The 27790-nt window shown below is 36.7% G+C and overlaps 1 protein-coding gene and 1 pseudogene across 14 annotated transcripts in view; one reads left to right on the forward strand and one right to left on the reverse strand.

The window, feature by feature from the left end:
* Window positions 1-22709, reverse strand: part of LOC114258834 (AP-1 complex subunit gamma-2) — a 31572-nt gene extending 8863 nt beyond the window's left edge. For 8 of the 13 annotated variants that reach the window (XR_014342886.1, XR_014342882.1, XR_014342883.1 and 5 more), the window contains exons 1-7: window positions 22438-22709; window positions 11169-11471; window positions 10876-11017; window positions 3866-3976; window positions 1601-1780; window positions 789-943; window positions 17-116 (exon numbers count right to left, since the gene is read on the reverse strand). Coding sequence is in view for 3 of the 13 variants with exons in the window: in XM_082892796.1 (XP_082748922.1) it covers window positions 17-116; window positions 789-943; window positions 1601-1780; window positions 3866-3976; window positions 10876-11017; window positions 11169-11471; window positions 22438-22469 (1023 nt within the window). In the remaining 10 variants the exon portion in view is untranslated. The remainder of the gene's footprint in view (window positions 1-16; window positions 117-788; window positions 944-1600; window positions 1781-3865; window positions 3977-10875; window positions 11018-11168; window positions 11472-22437) is intronic. The other 5 variants (XR_014342887.1, XR_014342885.1, XR_014342890.1 and 2 more) reach the window with 1 other exon arrangement.
* Window positions 5709-6437, forward strand: LOC145801422 (uncharacterized; annotated as a pseudogene). The gene has a single exon (XR_014342892.1). The product of XR_014342892.1 is annotated as an uncharacterized LOC145801422 (transcript).
* Window positions 22710-27790: the final 5081 nt, after the last annotated feature.

The following is a 27790-nucleotide window of genomic DNA, read 5'->3' on the forward strand; positions in this document are numbered from 1 at the left end:
CCTTCCTATACAATACCTTCACACATTCCAAGATTGTTGCTCGATGCCTCTGCACCGCTTGTGTATCTACTGTAGCTTTCATGAGCATGTTCAGAGCAACATATCTGACAGAAAAGCTGAGAATCAACTGTGTCAGATTCAATATAAACTAACCAGTATGAAATAGCCAGAAAACAACCATAAGGGCACATCTAGATTACATGAAATAACAGAATAGAAGTACAGAATACAAAGATTGAAACAATTGCAAAGGTCAATGTAGAAAGGACCACGGCACTACTATTTGGTTCCCAAAAGATCCCAGAGAACAATAGAAAACGTAAAGGTATCAGTAGTCACTTTAGGAGGCTGTGGAAAGTCCATGCACTGACATAATCAAACTTAAACAAAATTGCGCATCTGTTTAACAAATTATGTAAGCCAATGCTCAGATTTTTATCAACCATGGAGACATTAGCCAATACCCAGTGATGTTTCTTCTATTCAGCATGCTAGATAGGTAGACTGGGTACAAACTAAACTCCAGATTTCATTTTACACAAATTGGCTTTAATCTTGAATCCGCATTTTTATGCTTTTGAACTCGAGCTTCTGTAGATCAACCAAGACACGGCCCCTCGGATATAAAATTTTTCTAACCAATCTTTAACAAAAGTCCATTTTGCATTAATGCAAACGGTAGCTACACATCAAGTATACATTTTGTGGTTTCTCAAAGACCAGATATCAATCACAAAGATCATGCCCTAGAATAAGGTAGGACTAGCGCAAAATGAACAAAGAATTACCTGATATTGTTGTCACGGTTTGACAGGAATTTTCCCAAGATAGTGACAGCAAGCACCCGCAAACCGCCACTATCTTCAATGCTCATGATAGTTTCGACACATTCATACAGAATGGCATTTCCGGCATTTTTGTTTGACTCAGTTTTTGTCGCAACCTGGGGATGGAATACAGAATGTCACGAGTATCATTAGGATTTGTCTTATGAACACATTACATTCTCTAAACATTCATATTCAAGAACTTTCAGCACTAAGTTCCATCAGTCAAGAATTATAAAGAGCAATCATAATAAACTATGCTTATTCACTTAAACATTGATAAAAGGAATAATGACGACAATGCTACATATATATAACTGATTAGAGCATGCACCATCAGAACAAAAAGATAGTATTCATTAATCAAACGGAGACTTGGAGCATAAAAACGTAGCATGCAAGACTGCAAAGCATTTAAGGAGATTGTGGAACAAGGTGATTTTTATTATTGAGTATGTGAGAGCAACGAGGGAACATTGAATGCAGGTAATAATTTGGACAGTTACAAAATCAGAGAATATGAAGAGAAATAAGAAATAAGAAAAGAAAATATTAAAAAAAAGTAATCTAGATTTCATTCACTGAACATGACATGGAAGCAAATTGCCGCCTCAGTTGGAAAAGAATTTTTGGTTAAATAATAATAATCGTAATTACAACAATAATAATAAATAATAAAATAGTTTGAACAGACTGCCAATAATTTAATTTACATTTTTCAAAAAATATTATATGAATGATAGCAGGAGATAAAGTAGGACAAAGCAGCTGACCTGAGTAAGGATGTCATTCATCCATTCACTAGCATCTGCATCTCCTTGGCCTACTATTCGCAAAAACTTGAGCAATCTGATATGGAGAAAAGGATCTGCAATCCCAGAGACGTCATATTCACGTGCATATGGACTGCTCACAATGTCCTTTAGGGCTTTGACCACACTCTCTGTGCATTTCTACAATCATATAGAAGTGTAAATCTTGTGCATTAAAAATCTGACCAGAGAATTGGAACTTGGCAACCTTGTTTTTTCTCTCCCTTTAAAATGCACTAAAACAGTATAGTCAAATTATTTCTACAAACAAACTTGCCTTTGTGACAGTTTATCCACTATCAAAACTAAGTCAATGACTCTGCTGACACAAAAAATTACCTTCTTTCATGGCAAAGAGATTTCCTAATAAACTTTACCAAGAATCCCGCAATAATACTTATAATGCTGTATAATTTATAAAGTAGTTTTAGAGCCATTAATAACCAAAATTCCTATCTTCAACGTGGTGAACCTGGTCCAAGATTATAGGCAGTCAAATATGTAAGTAAATCCAGATACTGTCCATCACCTGTAATAGACAAACAAGGAATTCCAAAAAAAAAAATCTTCCTCAATAATTATAAGCCTCCGAACAATTTTATGCCTTGGTATCATAATTCCTTATCGGGATTCCAATTTTGATGCCTCCTACAGATGGGTAGGCTATAGTTCCCTTTTGCTCTCATGATTTTCATACTTGTACTTGTTATCTTTGATTATGCTCCTCATGCCAATTATAACATTGGGTTTGTAGGATGATCCGCATCTCGTTAGTCACAATTTTATCAAAATGTGTAGCAGTTTGATTTCAAATAACAACACCGAACTGTATGAAAAAACAAAAAAGGTAAAATAAAAAGTACATATGCATTGATGACCCAACCCAATAAGTGCCTTCATAGCACACCAGCATGTGCCAAGGCATCAATCAAGACTAGTTTAAAAAGAAAAAAGTAATTGAAAACCTAAGCTACATTGAACTGCCATCTTGTGTGGATATCTGATGCGTTTGCCATTGAAGTTGCTCAATATCTTCTTTAAACAACAACGGATGCTCCAATACTTTACATGCACTAGAATAAGGGTTCTCATAGGCAACAAGTCAACAAGCGAGAAGCTTACATAGAGAACTAACCCTCGCAGTAGTCCAACACTTGGAGTTTTAACCATGAGGTAGAGAAGGATATATTCATTACTGTTGTATTCCAATAGTTAGAACATGGCCTCACAAGTGTATGCTGCAGAGAAAACAACTTCCCAGACATATGCACTAACAAATGAAAAGATACCAAATATAATAGCAGGAGTACAGCAAACAAAAATCTAAAATTTCCAGCAATCACATCAGCAGTTAGAATGGCATTGTAAGCAGCACTTTGCTGCCTGTCCAAGAGGAGGTACAAAGGAACAAACATTGAAGCCCTAGTTGGAGCTATAACAAAGGTGGGGTGGCAGCCTAACCATGGCATCTCAGGATTGGCCAAAAAAAAAAAGATGCTAAGTTTTAGTTTATATTAACCTCATCAATAGTGGGTAATCAATCTTTGACGAAAAAATGAGTTTGTTAACCAGGTCACAAAACAACCTTAACTCTAAATCTCAATTCAAAGGTTCAATCACATGGAGATGTAAGGTCTAGCGAATATGGTACAAAATATATATTGATTTGTTTCCAGCATGGACCATAAACAAAAAGAAGAACAGCATTTTATAATTATCTTGTTAGTTTCATTAATACTAGATAAACAAAGACTCATGTAAAGCTCATATGGCATAAGTATGATCGCCTTATTTTAGTTATATAGACAACATATTGGTTCGGTGTTGGCTGTGTTGCAGAGTTGGGCTGGGGGGAGGGTTGGGAAGAGGCGTCATAAGGAATGGTTGCTTGCGGGGCATTGTTTGATGTGGTTGATAGGGTTGGAGCGAAATAGGCGTATTTTTCATGGTGTGTCTTGGCCGGTCCCGTGATTGGAGCGGCGGTTGCTCACTGTGCTTCATAGTTGGGTTACGGTTACGGTAGATCCGGATGTGTTACCTTTTGTTGATTTTGTAGATGCTTTGATTAGTTAGGCTTTGGGCTGTTCTAGGCTTCATTTTTGTATTACTTGCATCATCTTGATGCTTTTCTAATAAAATTTGTTTATTTATCGAAAAATGAAAAAACATATTGCTATGATCAAGTTACCTTTCTAAAACATTCAAGAGCTTCTGAACTGACTTTACATAGATCTGTGCAGAGCTGGAGTCCGGTTTAAGTAAAGCAGCAGCAGGGTTTATAAAAATTTCTGCCAGGTCCGGGACTTTCTTTATAATCCTTTTAGGGCACAATGCTGCCTGCATTACACAGAAAACAAGTAAACACAGTTACACGAAATATCAAAGATAGGCCCGTGACCTGATAGTTGACAATGAAAAAGAAATCATCAAGCATTACATAATTTCCTACAGTCAACTCTACTAATTATGTAAAGAAACTCAAGCTTCCAAATTACAATCTTTTAACTTCACTTTCACCAAATAAAACAGCCAAAGCAGAGCATATTGCAAAGAAAAAGAAACAGAATCAAACAGAAGAAAGAAGTTCAAAATTATCAACCATCCTATCCTGAATCACTTCCAAAGATGGGACTCTGGTGATAAAAGAAATGAGCATTACAGCAGTTGTAAAGAAAGCAAATTGCACCAGCGTCTGCATTCAGTTTCCCAGCATGAAAACTCATATCACCATAACATTTATTAGCGAGGGGAGCATCCCTTGGTGATGTAGCTGTCACCAATGGACCAAACATTATAACAGTAATAAGAACAACAAAATAACAACATTAAAATAAAAAATAAAACCTCATATCACTAGGACATTTATTAGCAAAGGGAGCAATAACCCCATCTCCCGTTGTGTAGCTATCTATCACCAATGGACAACAACAACATAAACAATAAATAAAAAGAACAATACAAAAAAAAAAAAAAAAAACAAGCATACCCCCCATCCCCAGTTGTGGAGCTATAACCACTGGACAAAAAAAAAACAGAACAATACCAAAAACAACAAAAACAAAACAAACAAGCATATTGTATAACAATTAATAGGACGACAAAAAACAACAATTTTTTTTTTTTATAATTAAGCAAAATTTAGATTAAAGAAAGTGCCATGGGGACACCATTCAAGTACAAAAGCAAACAAAACAAAAAGAAACCTACATCCTAATCATCCATAGACACCTTAAAGACCATTAAAAAAATGCCTGACCAAAAATCCATACAATACCAACATCAAGCCCCTCCTCTACTTCCCTTCACTCCAACTCTCGTTATCTCTACCATCATAATTAATGTTGCTAACCAGATTCTTTGATTCCCTTCCATTTCTAACTTTGCTTCCCCAGCTCCTCTTTGCAGACATTCCATCCATCCATGGCCTCTTTTTTGCTTCCATTGTTGCTAACAGTTTCAAAGCTTCATTCTCAAATCCCTCATAGAGAAGCCCATAAAATTTGCTAAGAATTCCAAAATTAGAAGGGCAAGCACCTCTATCTTCCACCTATCTGAAGACTATTCCTTCCTGAACCACCAAGTCCTTACTCAATTCAACCTTATCAACTATGTCATGTCTAACCACAATCAACATAGCCCCACAATCCAATGATTGACCTCATTTTCATCAACCTAACTTTCACAATCTCACCCTAAAGTCCCCAACCTCTAAATTCCAAACTCACTTTCGAAACCAGACTTTCATCCATTTCCTCTTGACCTGCACAAGTGTTAAAATTTACCATCACCTACCACACACTTACCATCACCTACCACACATTCACCTACTACTCACCTACCACCACCTACTCCACTACACCTACATCTATATAAGGAACCATTTGTAATAGACAGAATTATAATATACATCAATCAATAATACAATTCTCTATTTCTCTTTATACATCAATTCTAACATAGTATCAGAGCAAGGTTAGCTCTTGGTGATCTTCACCTTCCGGCGGGCGGCAACCTTGCCTTCACCGCCCACCGGACCCCAACCATGCTTATTGAAACCTCCATCAACTCCATTACCTTCTGGTCCATCATCTCCAACCGCAATCAATCTTGACAAGTCACCATGGGTCACCATGAGTCAACCACTGCCAACACACAAGCTTCATGTGCTACAAGCTCTGCTTCAGTGAGCTGTGTAGAGAGTCTGATGACAGAGATAGTCTCTTCTTACTGCAATCACTTGTATGCCAACAAGCCAGAGCTCGCTGCTCGAAGGATCGAAGCTATTGGCTATCACGTCGGCCACCAGCTCTCTGAAAGGTATACGATGGACCGGCCACGGTTCAGTGATCATCTAGAGGCAATCAAGTTCATCTGCAAGGATTTCTGGACTGAGCTCTTCAAGAAGCAGATAGACAATTTAAAGACCAATCATAGAGGTACCTTTGTGCTACAAGACAATCAATTCAACTGGCTTTCACACATGTCAATTGAACCGTCCTCTCAAAACTCTGGTTCAGTTCAAGATCCATCTACTATGGCTGAAAGTAAGGCAGCACAAGCAACAGGCATGTATCTTTACTTCCCATGTGGGCTCATACGGGAAGCGCTATCGAACTTGGGAATTCCTTGTGCGGTTTCTGCAGATATATCGAACCTTCCTGCTTGTTCATTTGTGATCCGGATAAAGGCCTGATGAGTGGTATTAACAGAGGGATTGAGGCTTCTGTTCAGTTCAATGATCTGACCCACACCAAAGATGTGTTCTTCTTTCTACTCTCTCTCTACTCAAGGACATCCACCAGGGTGACCACTTTCCAACCCCTTATCCACCACCTTTTGCACATACCCATACTTTATTTTTTATTTTTTAAACCACTCTCCACCAAACAAGCCAGACAGACTACTTATCACCAAACCACTTGCAGCACATGTATGGCCATTATAATATTACAACATGCTAGCAAAATCAACCCACATGATCCCCTTTTCTTTTCTTTTCTTCATTTTCCACTTTCAAACCCTCTCTTTTTTATTCTCTTTGATCACCCCATGTCTGACCAAACACCACTCTTTCTTTTTATTTCACACTTTTCTTTTATTTTAAAGATATATATATATATATATATATATTTTATTATAATATATTTTTCTATTCCTACTTTTATTTTATTTTATTTTATTTTATTTTTTGTTTTTTCTGTCTTTCTTTTTCCATCAATATTTCATTATTATACCACTCGTTAGTGAGCATCACCCTTTTTTCCATTTTCTTATTATTATTTTTTATATTCCACACAAAAAAAAAAAAAAAAAAACACCCAAAACCATTTACCACTTTGCACAACAACCCATATTTTATTCATCTCAGGGGTTCACCCCGATCCACATTTTACACCACACCCAAAAAAAAAAAAAAAAAAAAAAAAAACCACACAAGATCACCATCACAACAACAACAGATTTGTTTTCTTTTCTGCCGACGGCCACCCACCGACCTCACTTCCACTACTCTGCCGCCGGTCTCTTCTTTTTGCCTCCATCCTGGGCAGTCCTTGACGGTGCGGCCTCCGTGTTTCCTTGTCCACCGAGCACGTTCACTCCCCCATACTCCTCTACTGCAGCATATGGTGTCCCTCCAAATCGGAACATCACCGTGGCCTTCCGCTTCAGCTCCTTATTTTCTGCCTTTAGCACACTTATCTCTGCTCGCGCATCCTTATACATGCGTTGGAGCAGAGCCAGCTGGGAGTTTAACTGTTGCACCTCATTTGTCCTGCTCTGCAACCGGTGCAACAAGTTTGTGACCGCCGTCATGGTTTCCACACATGACTTCAGAGTATACTGATTGGCCTCAATATCAGTTTGCACCGCCATTTTTTGCTCCACCGACCGCATCGGAAAGTTCAACGGAGCAAACACAGAGGTGTTTGGTTGAGGTTCACTGGCCACCGCACCAGTTCTCTCTCTTGTTGACTCATTGAGGTCTGGAAAGAGAGTGAGCAGACCACGGGAAGACGAAGCCATTTTCTGGACAACAGAGTGTTACAGAGTGTCTCTCTCAGAAATCTCTCTCAGAAAACAGAGTGTTACCGAGTATCTCTCTCAGAAATCTCTCTCAGAAAACGAAGAGTTTTTTCAGAGTTTTTCTAGCAGGTTTTTGTCTCTGCTTCCAAGCCTCAGCCTCCGCTTCGGTTTATAAAGACCATGACAAAGAGGCCGACACGCGTTCTGTCGATCACGTGCATCGCCGCGTGTCTGGCGTGCCTTTTGATGGCACGCCTTTTTATGAATTGGGCACGCCTTTTGATGGCACGCCTTTTGATAGATTGGGCACACCTTTTGAGGGTGCGACTTTTTAAGGGTCCGACAAGACTCTGTAAACTGTCCTGACATTGATTCCGGTTAGCTCCTTTATGGGTCCGACAAGACTCTGTAAACTGTCCCGACATTAATTCCGGTTAGCTCCTTCATGGGTCCGACAAGACTCTGTAAACTGTCCCGACATTGATTCCGGTTAGCTCCTTTATGGGTCCGACAAGACTCTGTAAACTGTCCCGACATTGATTCCGGTTAGTTTCTACAAGGGTCCAGCAAGACTCCGTAAACTGTCACCACAACTGTCACAACATTGTCTGCTACAACGGTCCGACATGACCCCATAAACTGTCTTCTACATCGGTCTGACACCGCCATCCAGTGTCCTCTACCACGTTATGACACCCCCATACAGTGTTCTCTACAACGTTATGACACCACCATCCAGTGTCTTCACCAACGGTCTGACACGACCATACAGTGTCTCCTATCCTCTTTTATTTTTATGTATTTTCTTGTTTTGTTACTCTCTCCAAACTCAAGTTGGTTAGTTCCTATCCCCCTTGAGTTTGCGGGGGGCTGTTAAAATTTACCATCACCTACCACACACTTACCATCACCTACCACACACTCACCTACTACACTCACCTACTCCTCACCTACCACCACCTACTCCACTACACCTACATCTATATAAGGAACCATTTGTAATAGACAGAATTATAATATACATCAATCAATAATACAATTCTCTATTTCTCTTTATACATCAATTCTAACAACAAGTGACATGGCCGTTCCTCTAACTGGTTACAAACAATTTGAAGAGAAGGGCTTTAAAAATTAGGCCCAAAAGAGGAGCTCACAACTTGGGCCAAATTAGGCCGTCGAGCCGAGTCAAGTCAAGCTTTTGAGTGTTCAAGTTAGTTTACTAAGAATTAGTCAAGCTCAAGTTTGAGCCAAACTCAAGTCGAGATTAAATAATTTAGCTCAAGTTTGGCTCATTAAATATTTGAGAAACTCAAGCCAACTTGTTTACATAAACGAGCCGAGTTCGAATTCAAGTTCAAGCCTTAAAAAAGAAAATTTTTAAAAAAAAAAAACTTAAATTAATTTTAAGTATTAAGAGAAAAATAAAATAAAAATTTATGAGCAAAATATATAAGAATACTTATATTAATATTAAATTTACAACAAATATAAATAGAAAAATAAAATAAATTAATGAAAATTTATTTGGTATATTATAAAAATAAATATTAATTTATTTTTTTTATGTTTACAAGCTTTTATCGAGCTAAGCATAGAGCTACTTTCCGTTTTCCAAGGGACTAAAACGAAATACTAGTGGAATAATGAAATTCTAGTGTTTCCATTGGAACGCAGCAGAACATAGCTAAACACACCGTACTATCTAAGTAAATTTGTAGACTTTATTTTGTTGGGACCTTAACACACTTTTAGAATAATTTACACTAGTGCTTAACAAAATTTAGTTATTTGAAACTGAAAATACTTGAAATTTTTGGTTCATAACAACATTAGTTTTTTTATTTTACATTTGTTCTTGTATGGGAATGAGTAATGAGTAAAGTAATAAAGCATTTATATTAAAATAAAAGTAAACAACATACAAATTTGTTCTTGTATGTGAATGAGTATATAAATCTCAATATGTTTACTTAATCAATCCAATTATTAGACTTCCACATATTATTTCAATTTACATTTTCAAAAATTTCTATATATTTTCAAATTCTTTATCTTGCTTCTAAAATGTTTTTGAAATGTTTACAAGAAGTTTCCATTTCTGTGCTAAATGAAACAATAACCTAAAATGAAATCTTGATCTTTGATCACACCTCCCATATTCCTAGCCAAAATCTTGTGAGACTCTTCCTTTGGAGAAATGAGATATAGAAATAGATCCCTACTCAAATCCATAACCTTCGCCCCTACTATTTTACCCCTAGGCAACAATAAACCTTGGCTTGAATTCTCCCCCTCTCCAGCACCAATAAACCCCCAAACCCCAAGGAAGTCGATTGTCTCTAAGAATGAAACAAGAGAAGAAAAAAAAAGTCAAATGTAAATTTATTGTTCTTTTGTCAGAAAGAATAAGTTTTTAATGGAATTGACCTTTTGAAATAAGATAATCTCATCCAAGATCATAAAAAATTTGATGTTCAGGAAAGATCTTGAATGGAATTTACCTTTTGAAATAAGATGATCTCATCCAAGACCATAAAAAATTTTGATGTTATCAAAGATGAAAAAAAATTTTGATTAATAAAATAAATAAACTTCAAAATTTATTATGTTTGCTACATTAACACCATGTTTGGTTCAAGGATTTGGATAGGGATTCGAAAAAGGGGAGGGAAAGGGAAAAGGTAGGTGAAATGTAAATGAATTCACGTACTTTTTCCTTTTTCCTTTTCAAATCCCTTCCCAAATCCATGAACCAAACATAGCCTAAAAGGAAAAATGCTAGGATTGTGAATATTTTTGGGTTCCAAAAAAAGGTGGCCATAGGTAGAATAAAGGTGCAACTCTTTTCCTTGAAAGCAATCAAAAGGGAATTACAATATTTCCATCGTGCTAATTGAGTCAAATAGTTGCATCTTCTGAATTAATTTGTGCAGTTTCAAAATACATACACCAAATTCCTCTTTGTTCTCATGTACAAGTGTTTCTCCCAAAGGTACAAGGTGAGCTCCCATTAAACTGTCTTCAGGCAAAGTTCATAAGAAGAATGCTAGAATAATTGTAATTACTTCTAATCATCAGAAAATTTTCAAGTGCTCCTGCCATGACCCTTCCACAATGAAATCCAAATGTGTAAATTCAATTTATGCATTTGTGGAGTCAATAAAGTTCTTGACAAATGGCTATAAAAGGATCCCATTATAAAAACTTACTTTCTTCCGAATATTTGGATCTCGAAATTGCAGCAATCTTTCAACTTCAGGTGCAAGATCACAAGCCATTTCCGCAGAACATATATTCCCCAAAGCACAAAGAGCTAGTCCAACGATGTACTGGTTGAAGTGATTAAGATCACTGTGCATAAGTCAAGGTTTTGGAGGGGTGTACTTAAAAACCCGTAAGGATGGTAATTGATGATAAATTTATTCACCATAAATAGACAGGGAAAAGAAACCAAATAATTAAGTCACACAATGAAAAAGTAGAACGCACATAGACTGGATACTGCTTCAATGAGTTTGTGACCAACATCAGTACTTCTTGCCTTTCATCAAGAAGCAACATAAGGCCAAGATATCCTATCCTCTTCTCTGGAAATCCAGTAGATGCAATTAACTTCAGGCATTCCATTTGACCAAAATGTGTGGGGTAACCAAGCATGTGAATGAACATGAGCTTCACAATATTACGATGACTATAATCTTGATCATTATCATCAACTGCTGCACGAATTGCAGCACACTCTTTTCTTACAACAGCTCGCTCCCCTGCTGCAGTTTTGCAATCACGTATAGCCCGAATCATGTCCCTGCATTGGAACAGTAAGCACCTCCAACATGATTAAATTAACAGTTTCAAACTAATGATATAGCAGCAATACACAACACCGATAAAAAAATATATATATTAAAATAAGAAATAAATAAATAAAAACACAACCTCAGCAAAATTTGATTTATACATTAGCAATCTAATTAATTGCCTGGAGATAAATGCCAATGTGAGAAGAACAACATGATATTAAAAGGAAATTATATTTTTTTCAAATATGTAAGGAGACATTGTATGTAATAAGAATTAAAAAATTGTAAAGAAGAGAAAGCCAAATCGAGAATAACAAGCTTCCAAATCAATAAAAACAAGCTTCTTTAATTAATTTAATATGCCAACTTTTACCCTTATTCTTGGAATGGCTTTTCGCTGGGCGACGTAATCATATCAGACCTGACTTACTATAATTGATAAATTCTTGTGCTATGTGGGGTGTAGAGAGATGGCAATGTAAGTTTTCTTAATGAAACTGTATATTCAATTGTATATAAAACAGAAGAATACATTGGTTTATATAGCAAGTTAACCCTAGAACTAAAAAAGGAAACAAAAACCCTAAAATATACAAAATATATAAACTACCATATATACATGAAATGTAATATGCTCACGCCCCCGCTTAAACTCAAGGTGTTTTAGCAGAAAACACTGAAAGTTTGCCAAGAAGAAGCCAAAGCCAAGCAGTGGTGTGAGTCTTGGTAAAAAAGTCAGCAACTTGCAAAGCCGAAGAGACAAAAGGAAGCAAGATAGAGCCAGACCGCAGATGGTGACAGACACAATGGCAATCAATCTTAATGTGCTTTGTCCGCTCGTGGAAGACAGTGTTGTGGGCAATCTAAATAGCATTCTTAACGTCCATTTGATAGAGAAGCCAATGTCGAATAGCAGCAATAGAAATCAAGATACGGACAGTTGTCATCTTGGCAACAAAAGCAAAGGTAGGGATGTTCAAAAATCCGTTCAAACTGGTAATCTGGACAGAACCAGATTGCATCCTACGGTTTGGTTCGGTTCTATTAAGAATTGGTTCAGTTTCGGTTTAAGAAATATGAGAACCGTAAAAACGGTTCAGTTAATGGATTTTATGAAAAAATCACGGTTCGAACTGAACCGAATCGAACCGAATTTAAAAAAAAAAAAAAAAAAAATATATATATATATAATAACAAGTTTTATTTTTATTAATTGGTTTTTTGTAATTTTAATGATATTAGGATGATATAGATACATAATGTTGAGTAATGCCTTAATATTATTAATTTTTATCATGAGTTAAATGTAATTAGTTTGAGTAATTATTTTGCTAATATTAACAATTTATTCTTGTAAATAGAAATTTTTAGAACCGTGAATCAAACCGAAACCGAACAGTTATTTCGGTTTGATTCTGGTCCGGTTTTACAAGTGTAATGGTCTGGTCTGGTTCTCAAAATCACAGAACCGTTAGAATCGGTTTGGTTCTTGGATTTTCTTAGAACTGAACCAATCCGGACCGTGTACAGGGCAAAGGTCTCCTCATAATCAATACCATACTCCTGCGAGAAACCCTTGGCAACCAGGCGAGCTTTGTATCGCTCGAGAGAACCATCAGAATGAGTCGTGACTTTATAGACCCATTTGCAACTATCCAGATTCTTGCCAGCAGGCAACGGAACCAATGCCCAAGTGTTAGTCTTCTATAAGACAAACAACTCCTCATCCATAGCTCGAACCCAAGTGGGATCCTGACAGGCCTCCTTGTAAGACTGAGGTTCTGAAAAAGAATGAATAGCAGACAAAAAAGTACGATAGGAAACAGAAAAACGTGTATTAGACCAACCTAACCTATTTGGAGGATGACGCTCTCGAGTAGGATATCGATGTGCAATAGGATCAGAGTCGTCAACAGTAGGAGGATCAACAGTAAGGGCAGAGACAATTGGGGGAAGGAGAGCCTGGTGACGAGAATAAACTAACAACGAAGGGGAAGAATGAGCAGGATGGGGAGAAGGAGGAGAAGAGGGAACAAGTTCATGGGGAACAGTAAAGGCGTACTCATCAGGAGGGACCTCAGAAGGAAATGGAACAATGTGAACCAAATCCTCTTTGGAAACTGGAGCAGTGATAGGAGGAAGCTGAAAATAAGGCAGACGTTCGAGAAAAGAAACATGACGGGAGACATAAAGACGATGGGAAACAGCGTTGTAACACCGATAGCCTTTCTGAGTAAGACTATAACCCAAAAATACACATGGGACAAACCGGGCACTAAGTTTGGTCCGATCTTTGTGGAGAAGGACAAAACAGGGAAACCCAAACACACGAAGGAGGGAGTAATTAGAAATTTGGGAGAACAAAGCCTCATAAGAAGACTGACCAGAAAGAAGGAGAGTAGGCATGCGGTTGAGAAGAAAAGCTGTCACGCCCCACTTTTTATTACTCAAAGTATTACCAATTTCATTTACTTAATTCCGTTTCCGAGATAACATGCGGAAATAAACTCGTATATTCAACTTGTAGAAGTGAATAACATTGCTCTCATTCGTATGCAAGTAAATACAACATGAGTACACTAAATAAATTGCCCTTGGGCTTACATCATTAAAAGTCAAGAAGAAGGGTATAACCATTTTTACATAAATGGCATTCCGCCAACACAAAAGAGGCCCCGTGGCCAACAAATAAGAAGATCCAACCTTGTAGAACATCCTGGCTATCACCTGAAAAAGATTCAACAACGTGGGATGAACATATAGTCCAGTAGGGATCTCAACATGATCTCCAACAATAACAACTTACAGATAGCTATGATCATGAATGTTCATTCTCATACTAGAATAGTAATGTGGCAGTTTGTACAAAATATACATAAGTATGAACTTTTCTCGAAAACAGCCATTTCATTCGACGCTATAAGCGGTTCACCTTTTCTTTTCCTTTTTATTACCCATTTTTCCAAACTTTCATGACTATAACAGTTTTAGAAAAAAACAATTTCACCAAGCCCATTACTCTTCCCCCATTTTCCGTACTTACAACAAAATGACTTTTTTTGAAAAACATGTTCACAAATACCCCATTTTCCTTCACACTTTCCAAAATCTCAAAATGGCATTTTGGTTTGTTCCCAATACATTCATATCAATACATGCATGCCTTAAATAAGAGGGAAATAACAAATCATCAACATGTATATAATCCACAAATGAGGCAGCTCGGCCTTTCAAAACTGTAACCATCGCAACCCATAACATACTTAGATACACTGACGATAACAATTAAAACTCTGCTCTACCGGCTATATGCACAGTAAGCTAAGGATACGCCAAGCGATAAACGAGATAATAACTCATTTTAAACATTTCATACCTCATAATAGATACACATTTTAGTACTGTATCAATCTCAGATAAAAACACTTCCATACTTCACAAATGATACACATTTTAGTGCTGTATCAATATCAAACAAAAACACTTCTATACTTCACAAATGATACACATTTTAGTGTTGTATCAACAACATGTAAAAACACTTCCAATATCAATAAGCACACATATAGTGGTGCTAATGGAGTCCATCCCCTATCTCCTTCCAAACAAAATCCGATTTAGAGGTCCATCCCCTATCTTCCCCTAAACCGTGGAGTACATCCCCTATCTCCTCCCAAACAAAATCTGGTTTAGAGGTCCATCCCCTATCTTCCCCTAAACCGTGGAGTACATCCTCTATCTCCTCCCACACAAAACAATGTATATAAGCGATTATCATGTACAAATTCCTCAATACAACAAAGCATAAATAACAAGTGTAATACATACACATAAACTATTCAATAATGTTTACCCAACACAAGTGTAACGCATACATCACAATTCAACACAACAATGTCATCCTCCACCGATGACCAAGGACAAAACCTCTAGATGCATGTATTCAGTACACCTAATAAAAGAGACTCAACTCTCAAGCAATCCTTAAACCCAACAACGACACTAGTACGATAGGTAAGGATAAAACCCCCAAATGTGTGTATTCAACACTCATGATACAATAGTTCAATTCTCAAATTTATTTTCTGAGACTCACATAGAGTTAACATTTCATTTACCATTTTCAAGATCAACTTTCATAATTTTTCAAGTCAACATGTTCCATCACTTATTCTAAAAACACTTTTCCCTTTTCACAAAACCAATTACATTCTCTTCATTTTACAAAATCAATTCCATGGATAATAAGCCATAACCCAACTTGATTCAATACGTTCATTTCAAAATAACTCCAATACCATAATTAATCCTTTAACTATTAACACCTTCTACACAACTCATATTAATAATAGAAATTTACCAACATTGTTCAACCATAAACCCTTTTTATTTTACCAAATCAAAATATAATTTTGGGCTTTCTCTTCTTTCAATAATAACATGCTAATTTTATTCTCTAATTAGTCCAAACCACAGTCAATGATAACAAAACCATTCTCAAACAACCAACCCTAGGTTCCCCTCATGATTTTCAAACAAATCCAACACGGATATGATTTTCATGCAATACAAAATTACCACATGTCTATCTATAGACGGAGTATTGAAAAAAGAACAAAGAAATCCCTACCTCAAATGGAGAAGATGAAGGCCAAAAACCAAAGTGCTCCAAATCGCCAAACTTTCAGATTAAAATGAAGATCAAGGGAAGCTCCACACTCAATACAAAGGAACTAGGGTAGAAGATCACTAGAACTAGATGTATTTATAGAGAGAAGATGTAGTCTAGAGAGAGAAACTCTCAAGTTATTCATTCAATGAACTTCATTAAATTGATTAATGTATCTCATACATTCATGATACATAATGCATCTTCTATATTAATGAATTCATTAGTTAGATTAATGTATCTTACATATTCATAATAGAAACATAATGCATCTCTAAGATTCATTCATAATAAATTCATCACATTCAATGTATTAGCATTAGTCTTCTATACATTGTATATATAGGTGCATTCATCAATGATTAGTCACCATCTAATTGATGTACATGTATCTTACTAATGAGATGAATCTAGTATAATCATACATAATCTTTGAAAAGTTAAAGAGAGAATGGCCCGAAAAAGTGATCCAAAAAGCTGTTTTTCGGACTGATATACAAACAGGTCCGCTTGAGCGTAAAGCCCAAAATCTGGACATCAACCATTGGTTTTCAAACACAACCAACCTGTTTTAAACCTGCCCAACACGACCTAAGACTCATATACAAAGAGTAAAGTACATAAACGGGAATAAGACAACAACAAATCCACGGAACCGAGTCCGGAATACAATTAAACAATGAAGGGAAAACTGGGATCGCTATAAAAGCAGCAGTAAGAACTGCCTCCTCCTAAAACGGAGCCAGAACTAAGGCAGAGAGAAGAAAAGACCTAGCTGTCTCAAGGAGATGACGGTGTTGACACTCAGCTCGACCATTTTAGGCAAGTGTATTTGTACAGGAAGTTTGGTGAATGGTACCCTAATTGGCCAAATACTCACAGAACTCATTTTTAAAATATTCTCCACCCAAGTCAGACTGTAACACTTTAATGGTAGACCTAAACTGAGTAGTAATTATAGACTGAAAGGTACGGTATAGCTGATAGAAATCGGACTTATGCCTCATATGATAAATCCAAGTGTAACGGGTGCAGTTATCAACAAATGACACATAGTATGCAGAACCCCCTTTGGTGAGAATAGGAGAAGGGCCCCAAACATCAATATGAACTAAAAAAAACGGTGTATCAGAGATAGAAGTACTTTTACGAAAAAGTAAGGCTGCCATTTTGGCAAGTTTACACCCTCGACATTCACTAAGTTCACTAGGAGAAACTTTACCCAATATACCTGACTAAGCTAAAGACCGTAAGCGGTCAGCAGACAAGTGCCCTAATCTAGAATGCCACAAGTAGAAAGGACTAGACAGAGAATCTAACTAAAAAGAGGAAAAAACAATTGGAGAGGTTGTCATAGGCAGATGTAAGCTCTCCACCACATAGAGATCTCCAACTCTACGGCTCGTCCCAATCTACTACTTGGACATCCGATCCTCCATAGAATAGATAGAAGAAGAAAAGATAACATCAAAACCGGAGGCATCAAGTTAACTGATAGATAATAAATTGACAGATAATTAAGGAACGTAAAGGACAGATGGAATAAAGACAACAGACATAGCAGACGGTAAGATAGACCTAACAGATATAATAGATATACTAGACCTATTAGCAGCATTAACAGTAATATGAGAGGGAGGGGGAGTACAATTTTGAAGTAAGAAAAGATGGAGAGTCATATGATGAGAGGCACCAGAGTCAAAAATTCAGACAACGAAGAGATACCTGAAAAAGTCCCAAACAAACCTGAATGAGAAGAGGAAACAATGGAGGTAGACGGAAATGGCTAGGAGGTAGACAGTGTATACTGAAATTAATTAATCTAAGCACTTAAGGAAGCCAAGTCAGGATCAAGAGCTGGAGCAAATACAGTAGAACCGGCGGGAGCCTGAAAATTACTTGGAGAAGAAGGGTAAAACTAGGTCCAAAACCACTGAGAAGACGAGCCAGACATACATCCCTACTTGGGACATTGATACTTCCAATGGCCCCTCTGATGGCAGAAGGCACACTCATCTAATGCCAATGGCCCCTTCTTGTTTACGAATACACTCATAATATTGGAAGTCAAATGGGTCCAACCAAAACCAGAGATAGAAACTATGGCCAAAACGTAATAAAGAAGAAAATCCAAAACATGGTCAAACTGTAATAAGAGATATTTCAGAACACCCAAGCAAACAGTACAAAATGGGACAAATATACACAGTGGGTCAGATACAATCAAACCTGAATCAAGTTCCAAACTAGTGAAACAGAGATCCCAATGGGTCGAACTGAGAGAAGAGGCGAGTCACTTTGGTCAAACCCTTCGGCGTAAGAGGCGACTACGCAAACGATGACCTACGAATGGAACCAATGATTGAAGATCAGCAATCACGAACAGGTGATGAACCCATCCACGTCGGAGGCAACCAACGATGGACAAGAGAAAGAGATATATGTCGCGAGGTCCAGGATGAACAACAAACCAAAGAGGGTCGAAGCAAATGACTGAAGACGACTGAATGACCATACAAACCAGAGAGACGGTTAAAGCAAACGAACCAGAAAATTGTGATCTTGGGAGTGTAATTTGAACTTAGATGATTCGCAACTTGATAGGTTGCGATTCAAGCTCAAATGGGTTGCACAATTCAAAAAAGAAGAACCAAAGAACTCAAACGAACCAGAAAAGATTTGAGGGAGGCTAGGGTTTCAAACCTTGCTCTGATACCATATAAGTTTACTTAATGAAACTGTATATTCAATTGTATATAAAACAGAAGAATACATTGGTTTATATAGCAAGCTAACCCTAAAACTGAAAAAGGAAACAAAAACCCTAATATATACAAAATATATAAGCTACCATATATACATGAAACGTAATATGCTCACAGGCGGACCCTCTCATTATTGTTTAGAAAATTTGCAAATTAGACTTAACCTCTTTCAGGCTAGTCTGTTTGCTAGATTAATAAGATGGATGGGGATTTAAAAACATGTGGTACTCACATGTCTCCCCTTATCCCCATGTCCATTGTTTGGTGTAACAAAGCTAATCATAGGATCAACTCTTATCTCCCAGATTAGTTCATCACTCCTCTCCAGATTGTCCTTCCTTCTCGTCCAATAGTAAAAAATAATCATGTCTCATTATCCTACCCTAACTAAACATAATATAACTAATCCGATGGTACATAAAATCTCATCCATTATTCTATGGTATTACTTACCTCCTCTTATCCTATGATATTCAATCCCCTCCAAAATAATACAAAAATCAAACATAGACTATAGGTTAAGAGTACCAAACCAAACCAAGCCTTATGTTCCCATCAAGTGGGGTCGGCTACATGAATCATTTTTCACCATTCAGCTCTACCAAGGCCTATATGCTCAATTAAATCAAATAAATCATATATTTTTTCATTGGTGCATCCTAGTCAGCTTAGGTCTTCAACTCCCCTAACATCTCCATTTATGGTATCATTGCATCTATAAGTCTTCAGTGTACGTGTCCCAATCACTATCCATCTCATATCAGTCAATAATAATAATAATAATAATAATAATAATAATAATAATAATAATAATAATAATAATAATAAGGATCCTTTCAAGTTGGAATATGCTATTTCATGATAGTGATTTCATCAGCAAGTTGAATGAGTGGCAATGTTCAATCCATTTCTCGCAAGTCCATGACTTTGTTTTGGGCAAAAAGCTGGAGGATTAAAAGGGGATTTTGAAGTTCAAAGCAGTGAGATGAAGAGAAGAAGAGAAAATGTTGCATGAGGGAGAAAAAAAAAAACACTTTTCATGGAAAGATATCACTTACCTGCAAAATGAGATATATCTGACTCTTTATAGATGGAAATTGAAAATGAAAACGAGACAAAAAGGTTAATTGGGACAAAGCCCAACTAAGGGAGATGAAAGCATCATATTATTTCATTACATGCCAAATGCAAGAAGGATATATCATGCCAAGTACTAACCAACTATATATCACAACTCATTCTCATTTAATAATTTTTTATTTTTATTTTTTTATAAACATTCTCATTTAATAATTTTACAATATACAAAATGGAAGCAGATTGCCCCAGTTCATAACCTAGATGCAAGAGCGCTGTTTGGGCTCTTGAGGCCCATCACAGGTTTTGTTTAAATAATTTGAACCTTCATTTTGTCAAGCACTTCGAGTATTTTATCCACACAAAAAATTAAGTCGATCTGATAATCGTAACCTATTTATTTTATCGTGTTTATCACCAAAAAAATAAATGGTTTATTTAAAAAAATACAATTGTCGTCTACTTTTTTGCTGACAAACGCGACAAATTAAATACGCTCCGATTATCGGATTTACCTTTTTTTGTGGATAAAAGATACGAAATTTCCAACAAAATGAACAGTTCTGATAATCGAAAGGGGACCTGTGGTGTGGCCAAACAACGTCCTCTAGTCTAGACTGGAGGGAACTCACCTCTATACAAAATAGTCTTAGGCATATGAGTAAATCTAAGAATGTTATGTTAGAACTTATGAGACTTAAAACGGAACTGCCGAGTATTGCAAAAATGGCAGTTAAGAATAAGGAACCTTCCACTATATCACTTTAAAGCACCCTTTCAAGGCTAACTCCATAAAGAGCCAATCGTGAAAAATAATTTTTGCAACTTGTTACAGGCAGGGATTCTAAACTTAAGTAGGCATGCTTCATCTAGTTTCCTCAATTCTCTTCCTCATTCATTTCATGTTTGCTAGGAGGCCTATGAAAAATCAAAACAATTTTTATATGCATGCCAACCTCCAAGGCATACAAAACACATGCCAATATTAGCTGAATATGACCTTTGCCTTAACATGTACAGGGGTTCGTTTGGCAAGAACTTTTTTAGTTGGCTTTTTGGCTTTTTTGACTTTTTTAGCCTGGGACTTTTTTTGTTTGTTTGGTTTTCTTGTTTGGCTTTTTTGCATTGGAAATGGTATTCCCAAAGTGAAATGACAAAATTGCCCTCCACTTGGAAATGATGTTTTTTTGACTTTTTGTTTGTATATGGGACAATTTGGTAATTTTGCATCCCAACTCCAGTGTTTTGGCATTTTATGATTTTGTAGGTTTTTTTTGTCCATATGTAATTATTTAGCCCCACAAGAAATGCCAAACAGGGGCTAAGTTACATACTAAATAGCTAAAGAACAAGAGACAATGTTAAGCTAGTACATTGAAAGAAATGACAACGGGAGATTCGGAACTTTTCGTCATCTATAAAATAATCAAATCAGGTCGTTCAGTCTCCAAGGCAACTAGCTAAAGTTTGTAATATCAAATGAAATGAAACAAGAAGAAGAAAAAAAAAGAATATACACAAAATTAGGGATATCAAGTAGAAAAACCCAACACCTTTTCTGTCTGCATCAGTACTAGATCTGATGCTACCCAATTAAGGGCTACATATAGCAGATACACTAGTTGATACTAAATATTCTTACTTGTGTTGTTAATGTTATGAGTACGCACCATAATGTTTAGTTGTTGCCATTGTCAGTAACTTTGTTTTTGTTGTTTCCTTGTTTTGGTAATTTTATTTCAAAAGTTGTATATTTCTTATGAGCATAGCAAGAAGAATAAAAACACATTTCCACTACAAAATGAAATTGCAATTTGCAACCCAAACTTTAAAACACAAAATATATATATATAGGGAAAGGCTACATGGGCACCCCTTTTTGGGTGTATGTGTGTGCACCTTATGCAAAAAGCATAACTTTTATCACAACTTTTTGCTTCTCACAAAATATATAACTTTTATCACAAAAAGTATAACTTTAGTTATACATAACTTTTTAGCTGCACATCATAACTTCATCATTCATAACTTTCATCACAAAAATTGGAACTTTCATCATAAAAAAATTCATAACTTTTATCACAAAAATCGTAACTTTTCTTAAAATGTTCAAGTGCACATTGTAGCATTTCCCATATATATATACACATATAACCAATTGAATGCACAAACCCCCCAAAAGATTGAGATATAAAAAAAAATCAAATTCATATTTTTGCAATGATACACTATAATCTCACACGTTATGCTAATTCCTTACAACAAATGCATTCCAAGTTTCCTCCCCATACAATTACACAAACGCGCACACGTTCAAATCCCATCAATTCCATTAGTTTTCCACCTAAATTCGAAATTCCACCTACTTCGATCACGAAATGACACCATAACTCAAAATTTTCATACTTGTTCTCATGCATATATGTATAATCAACAATGTGGAGCAAGATTTGTGCTAACCTTAGTCGCGTAACGGACGAGAAGGGATTCATGATTGGGTCTGTTTTGAAGGTTCGTGTTACCTCAATCACATCCGATTGTGAAGACGAACAATCAAAAAAACTCAATCAATCACAGGTGATATACAATGTCTATGTATATAATAAAGATCTGAAGTATTGAATTGAAGAATTCGATTGGGAATTGCAGATAGATTTGGATCTGCGAAGACAGAGAGATAAATTAGTACTACGTAACTTTGCCTTTGTAAAATATTGAAACAAGCACTTACCTTTAATTTTTAAAAATTTAGAGGTATAATGTTTGATATTTATTTTTTTTAAATTAAGTTTTTTTTTTTTTATAAATATTTTTGAAAAATCAAACCAATAACTACGGATTGTGATTTTGACTAAGTGCTTGTTTGGCATGCACTAAAAAAATACATTTTTTTTTGCATACAAACACTTATTTGGGTCACATCAATCAATATCTGTCAATATCTTCTCTCTACTTTTTTATTCACTTTCTCTACTTTTTTACATTTTTTTTATAAAAAGTTAAAAAATATACTTATTTAGAACATATCAAACATTTACAAATAATGATTGGTTGAGAAATAGGATTGGCTTCTCCTAAGATGAGAATTTCAACTCTATTTGTGTTGTTTGGGTTCATAAGACCCACAACAGGTCTTATTTAGATGATTCAAATAGTTCATTTTGTAAAAAAATTTATATTTATCATTCATAAAAAAAATTCAATTAATTAGATAATCGTGATAACTTTTTATTTTATCACATTTATTTCTAAAAAAATGAACGGTCTTGTGTGTGTTGTTTTCTAACCACACTGTCAATCAGGTACTCAGTTGGAGAACATTGGTAGAATAGATTGCGCCCGAATGACCTGTCACAAAAAGATAAGATTCCGGCGGTGGTTCGTTCACCTAGGGGCACTTCGATGATCAAGTCAGTTATCTCTCAAAGATAGCAAAAGTGCTTAACTCACTATTCAGAATGCAATAAGCGTACCTTAGACCCATAAGGGTGTCTTACTTTTATAGTCAGCACTAACCTGATCCCTGTAGAAACCTAGCTTCTCTTAGACTCTGGCTCAATGCCTATTTTAGACTCTTCAATATATAAAGATAACCTCCCTAAGGGTTCATTTGTTTTCAGAGGTAGATTCAGTAGGATTATTAGTGAGAAGACTCTTAGTGAAGGGACTAGAAAATTTGTGTTTGTTTGATAACTAGTGGACTAGCAATAATTCCTATTTGTTTTGAGAGATAAGAGTAGGATTAACTAGTAAAATTCCATAAATACCTTGTTACATTATTATGAAAATTGAATAATAATAGAGAATCAAAAGAATTATTTATAATATATTTTAATAAATTATTATATTATTATTATATTAAATTATAATAATTTTAATAAATTATAATAATTTTATTTTGACATTTATTATGATATATTTTAATATTAAAAATTATGCCTTATAAAAATATTATTGGGAGAAATTATTTTTATAAAAATATTATTATATTAAATAACATATTTATGTAATAATTAGAGAATCAAAAGAAAACAAATCCAGCCCATGGTTTTCCAAACCAGTTCATGGCTTTAAACAGTGTGTATTGAAGTGCTTTAATTCACTTATTGGTTCATTCATCATCACTTTGCCTACTCTGTTAAAAGAAAAAAAACAGAGCTTCGTTTTGCCTTCATCCATCAGCACCGCAACGACGCCGATGACGCCGATCTTCACTGTAAACGACGACGACGACGCAATGACGCCGATCATCACTGTCATTCACTACAACGACGCGGATCATCACCGTCAACGATGACGATGATGTCGATCGTCACCGTGAATGCGAGTTTGTTTTTCTTGCAAATTTCAATTTTGTATATCATATATGTCTTTGATTTGTATCTCTTTTGTCTGATTTAGTTGAAGATCGGAGCATCATCTTCAATTTTACTGATCTAATTTGTAATTTGTCTACACTTCTGTTTGGTTGGTGAGAAAACCGAATTTGGAAATTATTGATTGTTTCTAAGTGTGGTTAAAAATTTGGAGGAGGGATTTATTTTTTTTATGTGATGATATGGTGGATAATATGGTCATTTACATTATAATCTCAACGGCTTCTTTTTTTAATACCAAGTCCCACGAGGGATTGTTAATCCGTTGGTTTGAGGGGATTCATAGTTCGTTCAGACTATGAATCCGGTGCAACATTATCAAAACAAACATGAGGTATGTGCATTGTTCATCATTCACAGTCCACTCCGGACTGTGAAAGAGGAACACAAACGAGGCCTAAGAGCTTTATCCTTATCCTGGCTGAGGTCCTCTCCCATTCTAAGACTCTTGTCCCTTATCCACTCATCTTGGATTCTACTATCTTCGCAGGTAACCTTGCCCTAGCTGAGATTACCTCGGCGTCAAGTCAAGGACACGTGGCACCTCGGCTGGTACTTCGGCACCACCTTGACCATGTGTTGCTATCCAAAAAATATGTCCCCACAACTGCCCCCTAGGTTCTATTACCTCGGCATCCTGAGGTGATGAAACCTATATCATTTGAACCCTCAGCACGTCGGCTAAGCTTGCTCTATCCTTCATTATCGAGGTTATCACACATCGGCTCCATATGACCAAAACTTGTAGTCTGTTTGCATCAATGCCTTAGAACCAGGAACTGAGTTTTTTCAAGTTTCTTTAACCGAGATCGTCCCCCTAGCCAAGTTCTTTGCTTCATTAAATCAAGAACTCCAAGAGTTTCTACACGCGTATGAGCTGTCACGCACTGCAACTCAACTGTTTTTGCCACGCGTCTCGTCCCTATTGAACCGTACTTGACACGCGCCATCAAGTCACGTCGTATTTGCGTGCGCCACCTGACAGACACATCGTCCTAGGCATACTAATTGCGTTTTTACTGCCTTTTCGTGTTTTGATCAAAAACACTTCCCTCTCTCTTCGCCGTTTCACTTTCGTATATTCGTCTTCGCTCAAGTTCTCTCTCTTTACTTTTCCAAATCCTCCATTGTTTCAAGCTCTCAAGCTCTGCAATCACTCCGTTCACCTCCTCCGGTGAAGTTTTTGCTGCTCTTCTCCATTTGCTACCATTGTCTGACCCCGGAGTACTTCACACCGGCTTCATTTTCTTCGGTGAGTTACTATTTTCCCCATTCTTTAGTTTCATGCTCTGTTGCCTCTACTTATTCGTCATGATGAATACATTCATATTCTTATGTCTTTGTCTGTGTTTCAAATTTCACCCTTCGTATGCTTAAATACGTTATGTTTCATCTGTTTTTGGGTATACACACACACTCACATGCTGTTCACACTTTTGATGTTCTTGATTTTTGCTTTTTGGGTTCTAAACCAAATACAAATATTTGGTATTCTGCCACTGTCTTTGGCTTTGTATATCTGTATATATATATTTTTTTTTGAAAAATGTTCTTGAATTCTTGTTTGTCTTCTTGAGTCTAAATCATGTTCTTGTTTCTGTTTTCTTGTTGCATTTTGCCAGATTTTTACCTTCAATTTCCTGTTTCCACATAGATTTTAGGCTTGGGTTTTGATAGAAGCCAATATCCCTAAGAAAATTGGAACAAATTTCCCTAGATCTTTAAAAAGCCCTAGCCCCTGCTTCTGTTCTGAGTTTAAGCCGAGGTTCCTTAAACCTTAACAAAACCACTTCTTTCTGAAATCCAACATCTTCCCCACTTAGCCGACGTTATGGTATGTTTAGGTGGAGGGTAAACACCCCAACTAAGCTAGAATACTTTAGGCAGGAGTTTGCCATCCTGCCGATGTTCATCTCAGGTTGGCTGGAGAGGAGGACTCCATCATGCCCAAAGACGACTCCATGCCTTTCCCAGTAGTAGCCTTTATAGAGTGTGGTGTTAGGCTTCCTCTTGACATCCTCTTCTGAGAAGTCCTTCACTATTATAAACTTAACCCAATGCAATTAGCCATTAACTCTTACAGAGTCATCAACGGCATCATTGCCTTAGCTAGTCGAGAAAATGCTAGGGTAACTCTAGCCGACATCTAGTACTGCTACACCATGTGTGGCCTTAAGTCAGAAAAAGGCTACATTTACTACCTTAAGCCGAGGTCGACGGAATACAAACTCATCGCCGACCTCCCTGATTCCAACAAGGGCGCCAGAGACGATTATTTCATCGTCTCGGGCAACTAGGAGTTCCCTTCAGATGATGACCTTCACCTCTACCCTTTAAGCTGTACATTGTTCAGAGAGGGAGACGGTAAGAGCCAAGTGTCTCTTCCTCATTGTTGTAAAAATGATGAGGAGGGGTTGAATTGAGAGTGAGAAAAATATAGAGCAAACTAAAGAGAGTGAGAGATGTGAGGCAGAGAGACCGTCTCTCTCGATGTGAGCGAGAGAGACGGGTGAGTGGGTGAGTAAGGAGAGTGTGAGCTCCTTCTCTATTGTAATCTTTCTGTAATCTCTCCATTGTTATAGTGATAACCGGTTCCTCTCCCGTGGACATAGGCATTGAGGCCGAACCATGTTAAATATGGTGTCTCCTTGAGTGTGGGTGTGTTTTACTGCTTGGTGCATGATTACTGGAAGGTCTTGGACGGTTCCTGTCATGACCCAAACCTGCCCCATAGGTTAAAGACGTAACCGGCCAGTAATCCTGAGATTACCTACGGCCTCTAACCAAAATAGACAAAAGTCATCAGAGTAAAGAGGCCAAACGGAAGCAAACTTAAAACTCTGTCCATAGAGCCGTGCTTATATGCACATCATCACATTCCACATTTACAAATGTTAATAACTCACAACAGAAAGTATAGTAGCATAAGGTTCTGTACAGACATGATCATTCAAATCTAAGTCAACCCATGAAAACTATATACAACAGACTCAAAGTCTTCACCAACATGACAAAACATAAATACATAACAAAAGGGCGAAGACAAGTCTCGTGCGTGAGACGCGAGGGCTGACTCTCCAAAAACCTTGATTGTTTCACACAGACTTCACTGAGGCTTGGTCTGGACTTCTTTTGGCTCACCTACAAACACATGAATGAGCGTGAGCGATAGCCCAGTGAATAATATTAAATAAAGAAGATACGTTGGAACATTATATGACAGACGGCCTTAAGCCCAATTCATTCATGTCAAACCGGCCTTTGGCCTTTTCAAACTTTCATATCAAACTGGCCTTTTGGCCTTTTCAAACTTTCATATCAAACTGGCCTTTTGGCCTTTTCAAACTTTCATATCAAACTAGCCTTTTGGCCTTTTCAAATTTTCATATCAAACTTGCCTTTTGGCCCTTTTCAAACTTTCATATCAAATTGTGTCC

Source organism: Camellia sinensis, chromosome 10 (genome assembly GCF_055761805.1).
Source record: "Camellia sinensis isolate YWXY chromosome 10, ASM5576180v1, whole genome shotgun sequence".
Lineage (NCBI taxonomy): Eukaryota > Viridiplantae > Streptophyta > Magnoliopsida > Ericales > Theaceae > Camellia > Camellia sinensis.